We start from the raw sequence: 20,933 nt of genomic DNA on the forward strand, positions 1-20,933 counted from the left end.
TCGGAAAAGAGCTCCTTCTGTCTTGCAGCTCAGTCAATAATAACAGCACAGGCTTTGAAACAACATGAGAGTGAGTACATGTTCATTACTTGCCAGACTATTCCTTTAGTATACAAACAAGTACAAACGAATGAACATGAATACATATTGAAAACACATTCATATGCACAGGACGCTGGGGTGTGAGGGAACGGGAGGGTGTCAACGGAGCAAAGCCAAGCTTGAAATGAGGGTTAGTATGAAAAACACGCAGCATGAGAAACTGAAACCCCAAACGAACGCTCAATAAACACCACTGAGGATCACTTGTACACAAAGTAGGTTTATTTTTATAAAGAAAAAACTACAGGCACCACAATCCCAGAGGAATATTAAATCAATCACGTGAGATGAAGCATGCAATCTGATTGCTAAATCAATAATGCTGGATCTGGGTGTAAAATAACCTGTGATACAAGCAGCATCACGTCCAGAATAAAAAACATTAAAGATCTTGCCCTTATTAATTCACCCAAAAATGAAAATATACTGAAATTGTGCTCATCCTCAGGTGATCCAAGATTAGTTTGAGTTTGTTTCTTCATCAGGTTTGTATAAATGTGTCTCTGCATCAGTGTCTCAGCAATGGATGCTCTGCAGTGAATGGGTGCCATCAGAATGAGAGTCCAAACAGCTGATAAAAACATCACAATAATCCACAAATAATTTTACACAAGCACACAGATTTTGTCTTCTCCAGATGTTAACTGATGGACTGGAGTGGTGTGGATTATTGTGATTATTATCTAGCACATTTTCATTTTTAGGTGAATTGTTCTTTTAACACCTTTAAATCCTGCCTGTATTAGTCACGTTTAAAGCCACTGTGAAATGCAGGTAAATGCATGTTTTTTCAGAAACTACCTAGAGTGTAATAGGATCTTTGAATGTTAGCGTGGTTTTAAAAAGGCCAGGTTTTTAGCTGGTTAAATTACTGTAAAAAATGTGTAAATTAATGCATCTATTGCCTTTCAAAAGTAACAGTCATATAATCAAGTGTTCGGCACAAACCCATGCGCTTCTGATCACTAACCATAATCTTCTCGATTATCATGTTTATGTTTTATGTAATGTTTTATTAATGATCAAATCACACATAGGTCGTTCCTACTGACAGATGATTTTATTTATGTATTAATAGTAAAACAGACATTGTTATGAGCAAATCATATAATAAAACATGAAAGGACCTGCTGTATTGCGTTCTGATAATATAAATGCAGTTTTGAATGAAATCTGATCATACAGACAATGCAACTCAATATTTATGTTTTAAGAATTATTTACTTTTTTTTGTTTGTTTTTTCACTCTGTTGACAGTGAAAGGTCTGTGTTTAAAATAACAGTACCGTAAAACATATTCAAATCATATTTATGCAAACAAAAGAACTAAGTTAGTTGTGAAGCTGTACACTGACATCTAGCAAGTTTGTTTTTAATACTTCACAAAGATTAAAAATACCAACGATCTTCATAATACTGCTTCAAACAAATGAGTAGAAATGATAAAAACAACACTGAAAACTGTAAACAGGACTGAAGGAAGAAAACACCATGCAAACACTGGAAGGCTCACTGGCACAATTGGCAAAAGTCAGAAAAATTAGGCCTTTAGAAAAAATATAGACCCCCCCCCACCCCCAAAACAAACAGATTCTAGAAGCAAAATCACATTCATTTTCTCCATAAAGACATTAAACCTCAGAGTTCATTACAGAAGTGTTTTTAGATGTTTGTAAGTAATTTGCTTAAATTACTTTAAAGACAATAATTAAATCAGAGAAATCATTTTATATTGTATACACACCACCAGTCAAACGACTGATTTAAAAAAAATGTCTTTTAAAGAAGCATCTTCTGCTCAGCAAGGCTGCTTTTATTTGATCAAAAATACTGTAAAAAATGTGAAATATGTTTGCAGTATAAAATAGCTGTTTTCTATGTGAATATGTGTTAAACTGTAATTTATTTCTGTGATCTGCAGCTGTATTTTCAGCATCATTATTCCAGTCTTCAGTGTCACATGATCTTCAGAAATCATAATAATATACTGATTTACTGCTCAACAAACATTTCTGATTATTATCAATGTTGAACACAGTTGTGCTGCACAATATTTTTTGGAAAATGTGATACACTAACTTTCAAAAGTTTGGAGTAAAAAAATATTTCATCCATCAATGACACATTAAATTGACCAAAAGTGATAAAATGTTACAAAAGATTTATATTTTAAATAAATGCTGTTCTTCTTAACTTTCTATTGATCTGTGAATCCTGAAAAATATAATGCATCAGTTTCCACAAAAATATTCAGCAGCACAAGTGTTTTCAACATTGATTAATTATAAATGATTTCTTCTAATATGCATTCTTTAAAAAACATAAAAATAAAAAAAAATAGTAATTACCTTTTGACCAGTGATGTATGTATGTGTTTGTGTGTGCGCATATCAGTCAGTATTACATCAGTCTGTGTCTTTTTGCTTTGAATCTCATCTCATGACCAGAATTTTCCAGCATTTCTATTGAGAAAATGAATGGGAAAAATACTTTTCTCTGTTGCGCGGTGCATCTGTTCTTTAGCTTTAATACTTTAGACAAAGAGATTGTAGGAGGAATTTAAAGAGACTTAGTGTTAGGCTTCAAATGAATGTTTTCTAGTGGTTGCAGAAACAAAGGCAAAGTCTGGATAACAACACGATCATGTTTACAGACACGGCAGCTCCGGCGTCCAAACGCTACATCTGTGTACAGTCCTATATTTACACATTACATGTCAAAGCAATGAAAGGTTTCTCTCGTTTGTTCTCGTTTCTATTATTTTAGTCCATATTGTCAGTGGCTGCTCATTCTAGGCACTTTCATGCAACTGCGTTAAAATTTAGTGCAGCAGTCCTCTCGACTCTTAAACTTCAAAACAGCAAAGTTATACGTGGTAGCCATCATGTAGATGAGCTGGTGGAAGAGAAAGCACAAAAATCAGACGCCAAATTAAAGAAACTGCAGATGAAATAAGTCCTGAAATTAATTTGCTAACACGGTCAACACTGTGAGCGTCTGATGACCAACCGGCTGTAATACTGTTTTCAACTGAAACCCATTAGTATTAAAACTGACTTCGCATGGGTTTTTAGAATAGCTGCAAATGAATATACACACTTCAGAAAAAATATTTAAATTAGTTGATCAAAGACCAGAAACATCACAAGCTGCTTTGACTTAACAGCCAGGAGTTATTGAAATTTATAGAATAGATAATAAAATTACATTACAAATTAATGTTATAGTGAAAAGAACCATATTTATAAAAATATGTAATAAAAAAAAATTAAAATTTTATATATATATAATATAAATAAATTAACAATTTAATAATTATTTAATAAATTACATAAAGAAAAAATTAAACTAAAATAAATAGTACAATAGTACATGGGGGTGAAAAGCATGATTTTGTAAAAAAAAAAAAAAAATAAATCAATCAAATAATTCTACAATAATATTAAATAAAAATACAACACAAATAAAATGTATAACGAAAAGCAAGATATATATATATTATATATCACTGATCTGGGTGTGTGTTCACGGTGTGTGTGTGTGCACTTTGGATGGGTTAAATGCAGAGCACAAATTCCGAGTATGGGTCACATACTTGGTCGTATGTCACTTCACTTTCATATATATATATATATATTAGTTAAATATTTAATAAATTGAATAAAGAAATAATAACATTGAAAAACTTTATAGTACAATTAATATTTTAGTGAAAAGCATGATATTGGTTTAAATTTTTTTTTTTTAATATAATAGAAATTACATTACAAATCAACTTTATAGTGAAAAGCAAGACATTATTGAAAATTATTGATTAATTATATCAATTACTAAATTAGCACGTAATAATTTAAATTAAAAAGTGTATTAAAATAAACATTACAACTCAAATTAGAAATAAAATAAAAATGATTAAATTACATTTTGAAAATATAAAATTTAAATTTAAAAGAAAAATTATAGTGACTATCATATTACCATTTGTTTCTTATTTAATGTTAAATAATGAAAAAAACCATTACATATCAAATATTTAGTATATATTATAGTTATATATATTATAAGCATGACATTTCTAGAAATAAAATAAAAATGCTTAATCAAATTAAATTGAAATGGAGTAAACAAACATTTTAAATAATTTTCTTGGTTTTTTTTTACAGAATGGTTGGAGTATCAATAAAGAAACAGGCCATCCATCAGCTGATGGTGTGACACCAGACGCTTCCAGTACTGACAGCTTTATTGATTATAATAGGACTGAACTAGAGATGTTGTTGTGTTGAATCCTTTGTCTTAAGTTGCTATGTCTTGTGTTTTGTAGATACAATAAGACAAAATTTCCCTTCAGGTATCAGTAAAGTATGTGAATAGAAATTTTGATTCTATGGCTGACGTCCCACTAGCTGATTTTTCAGTTATTTACATGCATGCATTTGGCAGAACAAAATCAAGTCTCAGGTGGACTGCTGGGACGTCATCACAAAACTACCATTAGATCAGGGGCTTAAAGCACATGGTTTGCAGTAGATGGTGCTGGGGATGAAGGGATCAAAAGAGGAGGAAGAGGAACACACACCCCATATATCTGACCATAAAACAAACATCCGCTTACCAGAGCAATGACTGTCGCCCCGGCTCCGGCACAGGCGACGATATACAGATGATAAGACAGATAGAACTGCAACAGACAAACGGGAATCATTTATATCCACTGCTGGACGACAAATAAACCAGTGAGAGTGTGACTAATGCGTTTTCATACCTCACTGGTCTTGCAAATAAAATTGTGAAAAATATATTTATAAATAATAAATTAAATAATCATTAAATAAATTAAATAATACTAAATTTAAAAAAAACATTAAATTACAAATAAAATGTATAATGAAAAGCAAGAAATTACAAAAAATATTAAAAAAATATTGAATAAAATTAAAATAAAAAAAGAACTAACCAAATGGAAAAAGCAAGCCATTAAAAAAAAGAATGATATGATAAAATGAATAAGGCAGGTAGAACTATAATTATGTATATCACGTATATCCACTGTTGTACGACAAAGTCAATAAACTAGCATGTGACAAATGTGTTTTCGTACCTCGCTGGTGTTGCAAATATCACCTAGCGTTGAGCCGCAAGCTTTGCCTGGTGTTGCGTTCCATGGAATAATACCTGCATCGACATACAAACAACATTAATAATCAATCAACTCAAATCCTCATCAACAGCGTTTATAGTGCAGTTAAGGGTTTGATTAGCAGGGAATGCTTCATTACGTCACATTCAGAGTCTCATACCGTACTGCCGCACATCCACGCAGATGCTGTCGATGGAGGTCAGGTTGGCCATCGGTGAGCGCATGGCAGCACAGGTCGACCACATATTATAGAAAAGAAACACAGGAACCGCTGAGAAGCCAAAAACCCCGAGCCAGGCGATTCCCAGGATATACGTCAGGAACACGAACTGAGAGAGAGATGTTTCAACAGTTTTAGCAACGGCACCTACCATCTCAAATAGTTACATATTTGTTTTTATTTTGTCATTTATTTTATTTTTTGATTATTTTATATTATTTACATTTTTTAATTCCTTTTATTTAGTAATTTGACTAATTATTTTCTATATCTATATAGAAAGTCTATATAGATCTGAGACATTCATCTAATTAATTGATTCAAGTTCTTTTATTATTTATATTTAGCATTCCATTAATTACACTACTTATTTGCTTTTATTTTGAAATTTATTTTACTGTTTTATGTAAAAAAATATATATTTATTTACATACTTTTTATTTTTGATTTAGTATTAAATATATATATTTTTATTGTTATTCATTATATTTTATTATATTTATTTGATTGTATTATTAATCAGTATATCTGCAGGGGGTTTCGTACCATCCCGCTGATGCAGCGTCCACAGACGGTGGTCTTGAACTCGCTGTGGAGCTCTTTGACGGCGCTGGTGGTGTAAAACCCCTCGGCGAGCAGAATGATGCCGTACAGAAAAAAGAAGGAGGCGATGCCGTAGATGACGTACTGCATGAGCTGGATTCTGCAGAAGAGACGAGGAGATTTCACAGGTGTTACTGCTCCTGTGTGTTTAGTTTCTGTTCAGATCATCTGGACCATCTTCTTAGTGAAATCACCAGTGAGTGTGTGTGTTAGTGCAAGGAGATTCTGCCATTAACCTCTGTCCTGAAGACTCAGCATTGTTTGAGAACATCTCATCACTGCATGTGACTTTAATTAAAGTCTCGAGATGGAGAACAGAACAAATATGAGGCGCTGAGAAATCATCAACAGATGTGAGCAGATTTAACTGAACACACAACAACATTACTCATAACAGGTGAGTCTTTTCATTAAAAGAGACGAATCTGGAGCTCAGACAGATAAAATAATCTGTGAATCAGTGCATGTTGAATGACCAGGTAAACTTTAAGAAAATGCATTAAATTCAGTGCATGATTTCCTGGAAAATCTACAGACACTGGAGATGAAAATATAAAATGAGATACTAGGAATCAACACAAATCCATTATACAGCATCTAATGTCTTCCCATGAGGCTTTAATTAAATTCATGTCTTTTTAACATCTATAAGACCGTCTTCTGTTGACAGCATGCATACATTTACAAAAATCTAACAGATGAATCCTTAAAAACTGAACTGAAAATTGAACTTCCATGACAATTATGCCCATTTCCCTCCAAATTCTCATTACAGTAATGTGAAAAAAAAGATTTAAAAATAAAGTATTTCTTCATGATGTTAGTAGGTATACTGTACAGTTATGTTTTTATTAATATGAATTTTAAGAGGATGGTACTTTCCTATCTATTGTCATAACTCTATAAAAGAAAATGGACATTTAATGCAAGACATTAAATGCAAATATATAAGCAATGGTGTTGTATATTTATGACAGTATAATTTAAAATTTATACACAACAGAGCGTGCAATCTATGACCGCGTGCAGTTGCTGACGCTCGCTAAAGCGTGCAATCGCTTTCTTATGTGCGCTGTTTTATCGGTACTTTTGCTTTCAAAATCGATCGCGTTCAGCAAGGAGGGGGGAGGATGGAAAGTGGGGGGCACAGTAACTCGTTTGGGGGGGCACGGCAAATTAGCATATTATAATGATTTCTGAAGATCACGTGACACTGAAGACTGGAGTAATGATGCTGAAATTTCAGCTTTGATCACAGAAATAAATTACAGTTTAACACATATTCACATAGAAAACAGCTATAATTGGCCAAAATATTTCACAATTTTGACAGTGTTTTCCCAGGTTCCTCATCACTCACATGTCGGTCAGCATGGCGTGGTCTGCGGTGATCTTGGAGAAGTGGTTCTCCAGGATGGTGAGGGTTCCTGTCAGAGCCACGTGTCCGCAGCCGCAGAAAAGCGCCACGCCGGAGAAGCACAGGATGGTGGCCACCAGAGACGCATACGGCACGCCGCCCAGACATTTAATACAGCACTCAAAACAACCTGCACACACACAAACACTCGTTACAGTCTGAAGAGCTTTACTCAAACTGAGCAGATCCACATTCCTGGACACGCATGCTTTAAACACCATGTATACTAGAGCTGTGTGATATATAAAGTGTTGGGGAAAGTTACTTTTAAAAGTAATGCATTACAATGTTGCGTTACTCCATAAAAAACTAATTCCGTTAATTGTTTACTTTTTATGGAAAGTAATGCATTACGTTGCTTTTGAGATACTTTTTAAATCTGGGAAGGGCTTGCTTGTTAGTTTTTAATATAAAAAAGTTCTTCTGAAAAAAAAAAAATTGATAATTTTGAAAAATGGCATGTTGTCGTCACAAAGACTCATATCACTTCATTAGACTTGCAATATAATGCATGCTTAATATGGTACTTTGATGATGCTTCTCGTTCTTGTGGTTACTTTGAAATGTTGTAAATGCATGGTAAAGAGCAGCATGAAGCGTTTCAAAAAACATTTGAAAATTCCACTTTTGTTTTCCACAGAAAAATATGGAAAAAAATAGCAGCATAACCCAAGAGTCAGAAAAACTGGGGGGGAAAAAAAAATGACATTTTCTGCTTTTGGGTGAATTATTCCTTTAATAAATGTGCCATCAAACTGTGAAGCTCCTAATTAAAAACAGCGGAAAGCAGAGACTAAAATAATTAACTGCATATGTATGTGTGTGTGTGTGTGTGTGTGTGTGTGTGTGTGTGTTTGTGTGAGTGAGTGTGTGTGAGTGTGTTTTCTGCTCAGTCTGGGCAGTTTGAAGATGTTAATTTAGTACTTAAAAAGTTCTGCTCCAGATCTTCAAACAAACAAACAAACCAATACAAAACATATGCAAACTTTGGCTGTTGGTTGGTTTATTAAACAGAAAATGCATGCATACAAGAATGAAGACCATAAAAAAACAACTCTGCTGAAATCCTGCTGGAAAAACAGGCATTAACATCAAATGGAGCCTTATATGGGAATGTGAGCGTATGTTTTCCTTCTGTTAGTCGCTCATCGCTTTAATTCTAACATACTAACAGTGTGGTCAGTTCCGGACCGTCCAACATGATAACTGATGATGATTGATAATGGCCTGATGAAGTGACTCACATCAGCTGCTGTACAGTAATGATACGTCATGATTTATAGTTTACATGTGTAAAGGACATGAACCAAAGCCTCAAGAAAAATACTGTGCTGTGAAACTAATCAGCAGTATATTTAAGGAAGATTTGATGTGTTTGATAGTAACTAAATGAAAGTAGTGACAATGCAAATTTAACTACATTTTACAGAATCATGACAGTTATATAGCAGTTTAAAAAAAAAAAAAATATATATATATATATATATAAAAAATTTATTTAAATAATTATTTAAATAAATAAAATATTTAATTAATTAATTTTAAAGTAAGATTTTATCATTGTGACATTATATTCCTGATACTGTCATTATCATAATGTGCTTATAATTCTCATTATTCTCAACATTTCCAGTAGGATTTATTACTGTAAAAATAAAACTGGTCCAACAAATACTGCAATGACAAAAATATCAAATGTTAATCATTTAAACTATTTAAATAAATTTTCACGTCACAGTAATTAGAAAGAGATATTATTTCAAGTATTACATAAGATTTTATTTTGATCTTTAAGGGAGAACTGCTTAACTGTCATGAAACGTCACATTGCAAAATAAAATAAAATAATAGGTTTCTTTTATTAAAATATTTATTTATTCTGGGTTTTGAATTTTTTTAATTGAATCAATTTTGTATTTTTATATTTTCAGTTTTTTTCATTTTCTTTTTAATTAGTGTTATTTTGTTGTGTGTCTGTCATTTTTATTAGTTTTTGGATTTTTTAAATGCATGTCTATATTGTTTTTATTCATTTTTAGCTATTTTAATATATAAAGTTACACTAAATTAAATATGACAAGTGTTGTCTTAGCAAATAGCTGAAATAAAGGTTTTCTATCTTATTTCAGTTAGCATTTATTTCAAGTAACTTTTTTTGTTTTTCATTTTAGTTTCAGTTTAAGTGAACTAAGCCCCGGTTTTTGAGAGATTTTTTTGAGATTCATCAATTAATATACAGTCAGAAACATCATTAACAAGCCTCAAATGATGAGATTTGAGTCATGTGTACATTCATCACCTTCATCCGGGGCTAAAAAACACAGCAGTGCTTTAATGCCGAGCCCCATTGTGCAGCGTCTGAATCCTGAACGTTCCTCGACGTGGAGGCCTTTTTCCCAGCACACAAAGGCAAATTAAAGCAGATATATTAAGCAGCAGAGAGAGGCCCTTTCAGAGCCCGTCTGTGTCCGACAGTTTGTGTCCAGCTTTTATGAGGCTCACCGGGGTGAAAGCTTTCTGTCCCAACTAGTGAATAGCTGTTTCCATAGCAGCGAGTTAACCACAACCCAGTGAGTATCGCCCATGGCACAGTCTCTCACAACCCACAACACAAACACACACACACAACCCACAACACAAACACACACACACACTTATGAAGCCACTTAAATGTTCCCATCTCAAAGGGAAACACTACTCTCTATTCCCAGCCTTTCCACAAAACACTTGTGGGAATATGTGAAGTTTTGGTTAACTAAGAGAGGTCAGTATGACCAAAATTATCAGATGATTCATATCAAATGAATGAATCAGTCTGGCATTAAAAATATCTTCACATTACAACAAAACAGTCAAACTAATATTATTTTAAAAATCTGAATCTGTAATTGGAGTCTGCATTCTTAAAAGTAGCGTGATAATCACAATTGTTTTCAAAGTATGTACATATCTATTTACATTATTGAATTAGTAAATTATGCAATTTTTATATAAATTGTATTTATTCATAATTTTTATATTATAAATAATATCATTTTTAAAAATATAAAATATACACGCACACCATAAAATGAGAGAGAAAATGAAACCTATTTTTATTACCATTATTTTGTATTTCATTTCTTTTATTCTTTCTTTATTTTCTTTTTTCGTGACAATAAAGCACATTTCTCCGTCCAGGATATTTACATTAAATCTTTTTCTAATTACTTTTAAAAAAAATTTTAATTATTATCATTTATTTATTTGTTTGTTTGTAATGTCTCCCTCCAGGATCAATACTTTAATAAATAAATTATTACATTTTCTGAAATGTAAAAAAAAAACACATTTTCAATATTTATATATAAAAATAAAAAAAGTATCTAAAATACACACTTTATAATCAAATATTTCCGAATACTAAAATACTAAATACTACATAAAGTCACAGTCTTATTTCTTCACTAATGTTCTTGTTTTGCTCTAATAATGTTTGTTTTTAGAAGAGCTGAAGCTGTATTCAGTAAACTGAGCTTTATTCCACAAACACTTAAATGCTGTCGTTACACATCTCTGCTGAAACAAATCTCCAAAACACACACAAACACGCCACATTCCCGAATCATGACCCACATTTCACTCTTTCCAGCTTTCCATACCAGCTTACAGCTATGATTACACCAGATTCCTGACCACAGTCATATTTCACTGCTGCGTTCAGACATTTACTCCCCCATATATTCGCTGAAATGTGGTCTGTTTTTGAACCAGATCCTGTCTTTAAATGGCAAAGGTTTTGTTCACTTTGTGTTGACGGCAGTGGAAAAACAGAGTGCTGACTGGGATTCAAGATCACTGCCCGTTAGACACGGCCTCATGTTAGACACACAATCTAACTGCAAAACCATCTCTGATCTTCTTTATAGAGCACTGGAGGAGACACTAAACACCCTGCATTACAGACTGAGAGAGAGGAGGAGGAGGAGAGAGAGGAGAACAAAAGGGAAAAATCGAGGAGACACGTGGAGATAATATGAGGAGAAAAGGAGTAAGAGGAGGACAAGAGGAGGTGATGAAGTAAAAGAGGAGAAAGAGGAGGAAGGGGAGATGGTGGAGAAGAAGTAAAAGAGGAGAAAGATGAGGAGAAAAGGAGGAAGAGGAGGAAGGGGAGATGGAGAAGTAAAAGAGGAGAAAAGAGGAGAAAGATGAGGAGAAAAGGAGTAAGAGGAGGAAGGGGAGATGGAGAAGTAAAAGAGGAGAAAAGAGGAGAAAGATGAGGAGAAAAGGGAGATGGAGAAGTAAAAGAGGAGAAAAGAGGAGAAAGATGAGGAGAAACGGAGTAAGAGGAGGAAGGGGAGATGGAGAAGTAAAAGAGGAGAAAAGAGGAGAAAGATGAGGAGAAAAGGAGTAAGAGGAGGAAGGGGAGATGGAGAAGTAAAAGAGGAGAAAAGAGGAGAAAGATGAGGAGAAAAGGAGTAAGAGGAGGAAGGGGAGATGGAGAAGTAAAAGAGGAGAAAAGAGGAGAAAGATGAGGAGAAAAGGAGTAAGAGGAGGAAGGGGAGATGGAGAAGTAAAAGAGGAGAAAAGAGGAGAAAGATGAGGAGAAACGGAGTAAGAGGAGGAAGGGGAGATGGAGAAGTAAAAGAGGAGAAAAGAGGAGAAAGATGAGGAGAAAAGGAGTAAGAGGAGGAAGGGGAGATGGAGAAGTAAAAGAGGAGAAAAGAGGAGAAAGATGAGGAGAAAAGGAGTAAGAGGAGGAAGGGGAGATGGAGAAGTAAAAGAGGAGAAAAGAGGAGAAAGATGAGGAGAAAAGGAGTAAGAGGACAACAAGAGGAGGAAGGGGAGATTGTGGAGAAGAAGTAAAAGAAGAAAGAACAACAAAAGGAAGAAGAGAAGGAGGAGGGAAAGAGATGGAAAAGGAAGAGGAGGAGGAGAAAGAGCAGAAGAATAAGGAGAAAAGAACATGAGAAAAAGAGGAGGAAGATGAGTAAAGGGGAAGAGGAGGGGAAATGGAGAAAATGAGGAGGGAGATGATTTGGAGGAGGCGGCGAAAGGGAGGAAAAGAAGAAGAAAAATTATAGGGGGAGAAAAACAAGATGTGAAAAGGAGGAAGATAAGGAGAAAAGGAGGATGAGAATGAGGAAAAAGAAAAGGAGGAGAAATGGAGGAGGAAGAGAGGCTGAAGAAAGAGAAAGGTGGGGATGATGAAAAAGGAGAAAATGAAAAAAAAAGAGAAAGAGGATGACAATAGGAAAAAAAGATAAAAGAACGGAGGAGAAGCTAAAAAGAAACAAGCAAGATACAGAAAAAAATACAAAGAGGAGCAGAAAGAAGATCAGAGGGGAGAAGAACATGGAGAAGGAGTAGAAGAAAAAGGAGAAGAAAGAAGGAGAAGCAGAAGACTATGGAGGAGGAGCAGCAGTGGTTTATGAGCAGCTGCAGAGACCCCAGTTGCCTTATCACTGCAAGTCAAAGCCCAAAACTTCTGCTGGCTCCAGAATAAGAGCAGAAAGCCAGAGTCATAAGAGAGCCCAGTGTGATGAGCACAAGGTCAGGACCCCACACTTCCGGAACGCTTCCATAGCCACTGACAGACACATACAGCTCCACAAAGCACTTCATCCTCTGCCAACCTCCAGCTGATCAGAGCACCCAATATGAGACACAAACAGATGCTTTCTCACAGACTGTCATGACCAATAATTTCCTCCTATTAAATTCAGATAAGACAGAGATATTACTTATTGGACCAAAAAAAGTACACAGAATCTCTTGGATTACAAATTACAACTAGACGGATGTTATACAAATAAACCTGAACTTGAACTTGTCATGCATTTTGTGCATGAAATGTGTTCATGCCATGGAAAAAAGTCATAGTAAGCAGAGGAAAGACTGAGAACGGGACGTTTACAGTATGCAAACGTCTGCCAGAAACTGGAGCGTTCTGGAAGACCATTATGAAACTGTAGGTATGCAGAATAAGTTAAAAAACCGTGAGTGAACCCAACAGTGGACTCCTAACTGGTCTTCTATGACACACCGAGTGTCTGACTGAGTGATTATTCTAGAACCAGAATAAATCTCTGAAGACTTGGACTTGTGATTCTAACAATGCCTGCGAACCCAATATGGTTTAGCGCGATTATCAAATTTCAAAGACTACATTGTAATTATATACCTGTATATGTAAACTGATGAGCTTGGATCTTTTCACAGCTCGCAGTAAATGCTGCTCCACACAAACTCCATCTACGCAAGCTCTGCTTATAACGAGCATTTGAAAACCAACATGCTCCAAACATCTTCTAAAGTTATAAATATGTTGTCAAAAAAGAGAAGTATTTCAAAAGAGAAGTTTGCCTGCAGTTTTTCGCCAAAATAAAAGCTCTATGGGGTTAATGTTTGAACACAAAGATAAAAAAAAAATATTATTGTAATTTTAAATCAATTTCTATATCATCTTAAATTTCCTTGTTTTTATTATTTTTATTTCCATGTTTTTATTGATTTTTAATGTCTATTTCACTTTCTTTTATGTAAAGCACTTTGAATTACCACTGTGTATGAAATGTGCTATATAAATAAACTTGCCTTGCCTTAATTGTACCGTTACATAAAATAATGATTATTATTCTTGTTTTTATTATTATTATTATTAATTATTATTATATAAATGAAAATAGCATATTGTAAGTATTGTAATTATATAAACTAATAATAATAATAATAATAATAATACATTTGTTATTATTATTATTAATAATAATAATTACATTTGTATACATACATTTTAAAATTTGATCAAATAATAAAAACATATTAATAATAATAATTACAATTACATTTGTTTTCACAATTTTTCTGCCTGTTTGTTTGTTTGTTTTTTGTTGCCGATTCATTATTTTCTTCAAAATGCACTTAGTTTCATGGCCGGTAAAAAAAAAAAAAGAGAATACATTTTCTCAAGTCACCATCCTTTGGCAGCTGTGGCATAAAGTCAGATTTAGGCCCTGCTTGGACCACTGACAGGCCAATGCATTAAATAACAGAAGAACAAAAAGACTTTTTGACATCAAACTGAACCAGAGTTTAACACATAATACACAATTAAAAAATCTAAACCTCCAGTTAATAAACAGCTCTAACTGAAACTCATGTGATGCAATGAAACAAGTGCAGTACTGACTGTCCCAGTGATGAAGCTACTGTAAACGGTACCTCGTTTCTCCTGACGTTCATCGTCAGTGTCGTCATATAGAGTTTCCATGTTTCGTAGAAATCCAGAAAAACAAAAAAACTCTCTGGTTGTATTCCTTCGTTTTCTGACTGTGTTTCTCTCTTGCTCTGCTCTGTCTTCTTCACATCACTGAAGAAGACCATGAACCCACACAGAAACTAGAGATGTTTCCCAGTCACAAAATCAGACAAATTCCCAGACCAGCACAATGCTAGTGAAGGAGGTGGAGGAGGAGGAGACCCACAACACTGAAGTCCACCACACACTCCCATGCATATATTAACATATAAAAAAAAAAAACAAGCCACAAACCAGCCTTCCATCTGCTGCCTGACCCATGGGAACCCAAGACAGGCAAAGAAAAGTGGAAGATTCCCTCTGGACAATGAAAGATGAAGAGAAGAACAGAAAGCAGGAGCAGATGGAGCAGAGGTAGAAATGAGAGAAAAGATAAAGAACAAAAAAATAAAAGACCAAAGAAAAGAACCACAACTTGCAACTTGAAAGATTTTGTGGCTGGACTGATGCTACTTATAGTAGTTTAGTTTCTTCTTGCGTAAAGGTTTGGGAATCATAAATACACGATGTATTGGTTGTTGGTTGCGCAAGACTGTCACTGAGCAATGTTTTCCAGGAAACTTTTTCACTCTGCTTCATTAACTGTACTTTCTTGAGTTTTGCACATTCTTTTTACACATTCCTCTTATTACCATTTAAGTCAACAACATACTGACCTGCACATTTATATTTATATTTGTTTATCTTTTATTTTATTTTATTATTTTTTCTACTTTTCTTTTTCTTAATATCTGTATACTTTATAATTGCACTGTCCTTGGAGCGGACCTGACCTACATTTCACTGCTCGTTATACCCTGTATAATTGTGTATGTGACAAATAAAAATCTTGAATCTTGAAACATGGTAAATAGTTAAAAAATTGTGAAAGTTCACAATTACTCATTATGATCTACACCAGTGTCTCCCAAACTGGGACTTATGAGGGAACTGCAGGAGGTTTGTGAGCTGAAAATCAATTAAATCATGAAAATGTAAAAGTAAATTAAATAAATACATTTTAATAAAAGAAAAGCTTGCTTCCACATGGCAAAAAAATAAAAAAGGTAACCGACTTTACATCTCACAATTCTGACTTTTTTTTAATCTTTTTTTTAAACATTGCAAATTGTCCCACAATTCTGAGTGTTGAAATTGTGAAATCACATATGTAAACTCACAATTTTTTATTCCACTAAAAAAAAAATAATAATAATAATAATAAATGATTGAGAGATTCAGAGAAAAATAAAAGCAGAATTGTGAGATATAAAAATAGTAAAAATGCAAAATTTTCCACAATTCTGATTCAATTTTGCAATTTTAAATTTATACATCTTTGAATTCTGAGGTTACATCTCGCAATTCAGTTTCTTTGTTAGGAATTGCAAATTGTGAGAAAAAAAAAGTCAGATTGGTGAGAAAAAAAAAAAGTCAAAATGTCACAAACCTTTTTTCACTTTTAATCCCATGGCAGAAACAAGCTTCCATAAAAGCACTTACTCGCTAAATATTTTATTTGTTTACCTGCACATCATGTGACCACAAACCAACACCGAAGAACCATGAACTTGCAAATGTGTTGTTAAACTTTTGAAATATCAGCTTAAAATATCTAGGGTTTTGGCTGACAAAAAAAATTTGCTCCAAGTAGTTGTGACATGATTCATGTGCGCTCATCTCACAAACACGATCACTCTGATGCAACTCAAAAGGCAGCACTTTCTGAATTACAACATATTAGGCCAAAATTAGGAGCAATAAAACAAACTCCCGAATAGCTGTAGAATATGAGCTTGTAAGCTGGTTGTGGGTTGTGACAGGCTCAGCACAGCTGATGGGGTCAAAGGGCCGCTGAATGCAGGAGGATGGTATTGTGTTCATCAACATGGGCTAAACTGAGGCTGTGTTCACTCACCCGTGAGCATCAGAGCTCTGTCTGACACATAAAACAGAAGGTTCGCATGACCACCAGAGCCTGGAGCCCATGCATGTCTCTCACAATAGACACTCACACACACACACCTCGTTCAGCTTCCCAAGGGCCGACAGAGCCAAGATTCCCACAAGCTGTCCGAAGGAAAGGGATAACTGCAGGAATGTATGGAAACAGCTCCAATCAGGACTGCAAAGCACTACAGAGAGTTGTGCGCTTAAGCCAAGTTCACACTACATGACTTTACACGTCGGCAGATCGCGGTGCCGTTCACACTACATGACTTGATTGTCTGTCTTTTAGTCGTTGTGGCGTTCACACTACATGACTTTATGTAAATGATCCGCAACCAGGGGGTTACACACTACACGAGCTGACAACAACTCTGTCACCCAACTACTTGATTCGGTCCCTAAACCACGTTTTCTCATGAAAACACGCGAGAATTGACCGTTCGCAAGGAGCTTGATTGAAAGTTGATCTGACCAATTAGAACATGTATATTATGTGCCGCCGCTGCTATCCGCCATCTTGCCTGACAGCTGGCCAGTCTTCATAGAAATACATGTTAAAACGGGGTGAAAAAAATCGGCTGAATTGAAACTTTTTCAATATAACTAAATATAAATATGTGCTGAGGGTTAAGCTGTGCTGTTGTTGGCTGCCATTGTAACGGCAATAAGCTGAGGTATTTAAAAGTGCTTGTTTTGCTTACCAGAAAATCTGCTCATGCACTGTATGCATGGCTTGCAGTGCTAAAGTTAAATGCTGAGTGTTAAATAATAAAATATGTTAAAAAGTGTGCTCTTATCATTCTGTGGACAAAATCCCGTGAACTTCGCCCCATGTGCGCTCATCTGTTTTCAATGCAGCTTAACCGCGAGCTTCATGTCATCTTCCACTCATTAAACTATGACAGGTCCTTTACTGCAAAAAGACGGTCACTGCGACACTCGCAAAGTGATGAAACTATGGCGCTATGTGCTTTTTAAAACCATTTTCATAGGTTTCACGTTATATTGTGGGCTCGGGAAATATGTAAATACGCGTGCCCAGTAGCCGCAGCTGTATCTCTTCTATCCTTAACCACGAATCAGACAGGAGTAGATTAACTTCGGTGGACTTAAAATGGTGTGTTCTCTGTCGGTGTGTGGTCAGTTTCCTTTCAGTTTTCCAATAAATTTACTGAAAGAAAATCAAGAGGCTTTTTGAACTGGACAAGCTTTGTGAACTAATGCAGACAAAACCATGACCACATGCATCAAACAAAAACTTTTTACTAATTCACTAGTTCATTTGAAATGGTTCTGCAGTGTGACTAATGATTACTAATTTAAAATGACAAACATTCTAAGCATTCACTTGATTGTAAGCTTAAAAAAATGCATGCATAACAATAATGGGCAAAATGATGTTGGAAACAGTTTTAGTTGGAGTACAGCATACAGCAACAATATATATATTTATGCTTATTTTGCACTTAACACCTCATCGAAAAAAATTTCGCCTATTTTACAAAAAGTTAAGTTTAGTTGCTGCCTTAAATTTTTAAAGTACAACCAACTTGCAAATTACATTAAACTGACTTTAAAAATGTAAAGTTTTTAGTTATTAAAAAAAAAAACTTGAAATTGCTCAACTTATTTTGAGTTAAATGTAATGTAAAAACATAAGTTGCCATGACTTTAGCTTTTAGTAAACAATTACTGTAATGCACAGTTTCTCATGGCTAATTGATTTCATGTCTTTATAAACAAATTAATTTTTAACGCTGACCTACTTTCTTTTTAACAACAAACATTCATTCAACATCAGGTCACTGATTCAGAGCCACAACCCAGATACATTTATGTCAATCAATCTGAGAGTCTGTTGACCTGTTTCATGGAACGAGTCGATGACAGAACCGCCATCAAGAGTGAATATATAGAAACAAATCACAGCATTTACTCCATCACACGTCCCATCCAGTATCAGCACCTCAAAACATCAGCGAGTGTTTGTCACATAGTACAGTTTCTATACGCACGGCTTTCATTTCCAGTCTTCAGGAACTACTTCTATGTAGATGAACTACTTCTTTCATGTGACCTTGGTCAAAAAAGGACTTCATTTCTTAGGGCCAATTTATTCCAAAAACCTCTAAAAGGCACATGAATGCTGATGGTTTGTGTGAAGGCTCTTTGTATCTAACAAAAAGTAAAGACAATCTTCTTTTCTGATTGTGATTTGTAAAAGGCAAGCTTTATATCTGTACAAATCTCAAATGTTGTCTATTAATTCTCACATCTGAATCGATCGAGAATAGGCGACTTGTTGAACACTGAATCAATCCGAGCGGCTGACTGTCTCAGCTCATTGAATATTCATGAGCATAAACAGCTGCCCCATTGAACGCGTTTTAAAGAGCGCTGAACTCAATGTCTGACTGCTTCATTCTGTGAGAGCATGTTGACATGCGAGCGGTTTGATTTGTGTTTAAGCCGCAGTTGAACTTTGCAGGTTCATCTCTTTAGATATGACTGCAGAGATCAGTTCTAATACAACCTGTTATAAGCTCCGTAACAGCGTCGACTACATGATTGTTGGAGCCAGTCACCAATGTCACCAAGTGCTCTGGGTTCAAGTTCAGCATTATCAATGTAACTTGGAACATGATTACACTGGAAAAAAGTTGGTGTAGGATTTAACTTTGAAACAATTTTCACTCATAAATTGCTTAGAAAATTTCACAAATAATTACAAAAAATGTCAAGTAACAAATTGAATTAAATGTGAAATATTGAAGTAGAAAGACTGAAATAGTATTTTCTGGTAAAACATACTCCAATAACTTCTTGTATATATCACTATAAAAAAATTACTTCATGAATACCAGAAAAAAAAAAAAAACTAAAAAGTCGTTTAAAAAGATGATTTAGACCAGCATTTCCATTTCATTCATTAGATATTTATTGTCAGTAAGGTTCAAGTACTCGCTCTGCAGTGAATGGGTGCCGTCAGAATGAGAGTCCAAACAGCTGATAAAAACATCACACCACACCACTTCATTAACGTTTTAAGAAGGCAAAAGCTGTGTGTTCGTAAGAAACAAATTCATCATTTTGGTGGTTTTAACGTCAAACCATTGCTTCCAACTAAATACGAGTCCATAATCCATAATAACGCTTCCTCCAGTGAAAAAAGTGAATCTCCTGTTGCCTCTCACATCAAAACCTACACACATATTTGTTTAGAGCTGTTCTGGACTGTTTTGGCTTGTAAACGGTGCTGAGCAGATTTCTTTCCTGATTCAGACCAGACCACTTTTTCACTGGAGGAAGCGTTATTATGGATTATGGACTTATTTTATCAAAAGGTCTGAAGTTAAAAACATCTTAATTGATTGATTTGTTTCTTACAAACATGCATCTTTTGGCTTGTCAAGATGTTAACTGATGGACTGGAGTGGAGTGCAATGCTACATTTCTCCAAACCTGATGAAGAAGCAAACTCATCCTAATCTTGGATGGCCTGAGGGTAGGGTTGGGTACTACCGAACTCTGTACTTTTAAGGGTACGGACCAAATTGCGTCTGTACTACCGAGTACCAATTCACATTTAATCATTCGGTACCAAATTTCGGTACTTGAGAACGCATTTGGGCGCATGCGAGAGAGAGAGAGAGAGAGACCTTGTGACATGATGTCCCAGCAACTCTTTAAAACACAACACACAGGGCAAACCAAAATGTTCTGAAGTGTGCTTACATTTCTAGGGTCATATGGTTTCCGTGAAAACGCGGACAGGATGGAATTATAAAAAAACAAGAATTTCTAGAAGAAAAATGAAAAAATTGTAGGGCCCTATTGTTCAAAATGTTGAAATTGAGAGTTTTGGACTTATTTTTTTCACTGAAATAAATGTTTTTTTAGTTACACAGAGAGTAAAGTACCGAAAAAAGGTGCCGTTGGGTACTGGTACCGTACCGGTTCAAATGTGAACTGTACCCAACCCTACCTGAAGGTGAGTACATTTTCAGCAAATTAAAATTGGGTAAGCTATTCCTTTAATACTGTCAATTAACCTGAAATGCAACAAAACTTTTAAGCTAACAGTATCTATGTGAACATTTTCTTTCATCATTGTGCAAAGTCTATAACTTAATAGTATAATAGGGGTTACACAGGCAAAAACGTACTGATTTTGCCTTAGCAATGTGTTCACAAACTGCTCACACAAATCTGGTGTGTAAAT

General features: G+C 34.7%; 1 protein-coding gene across 2 annotated transcripts in view; it reads right to left on the reverse strand.

Moving 5' to 3' along the window:
• The window catches only part of gpm6bb (glycoprotein M6Bb), a 39,978-nt gene that overhangs the window by 3,776 nt on the left and 15,269 nt on the right, over positions 1 to 20,933 (reverse strand). Inside the window, exons 2-7 of one of the 2 annotated variants that reach the window (XM_079428165.1) lie at positions 7,426 to 7,612; positions 6,009 to 6,165; positions 5,403 to 5,571; positions 5,204 to 5,277; positions 4,718 to 4,783; positions 304 to 2,997 (exon numbers count right to left, since the gene is read on the reverse strand). In XM_079428165.1, the coding sequence (XP_079284291.1) occupies positions 2,917 to 2,997; positions 4,718 to 4,783; positions 5,204 to 5,277; positions 5,403 to 5,571; positions 6,009 to 6,165; positions 7,426 to 7,612 (734 nt within the window). In that variant the 3' untranslated portion in view covers positions 304 to 2,916. Of the gene's footprint in view, positions 1 to 303; positions 2,998 to 4,717; positions 4,784 to 5,203; positions 5,278 to 5,402; positions 5,572 to 6,008; positions 6,166 to 7,425; positions 7,613 to 20,933 lie in introns of those variants that run through there. The other variant, XM_079428164.1, reaches the window with a different exon arrangement.

Source organism: Barbus barbus (genome assembly GCF_936440315.1).
Source record: "Barbus barbus genome assembly, chromosome: 11".
In the NCBI taxonomy this organism is placed as follows: Eukaryota; Metazoa; Chordata; class Actinopteri; order Cypriniformes; family Cyprinidae; genus Barbus; species Barbus barbus.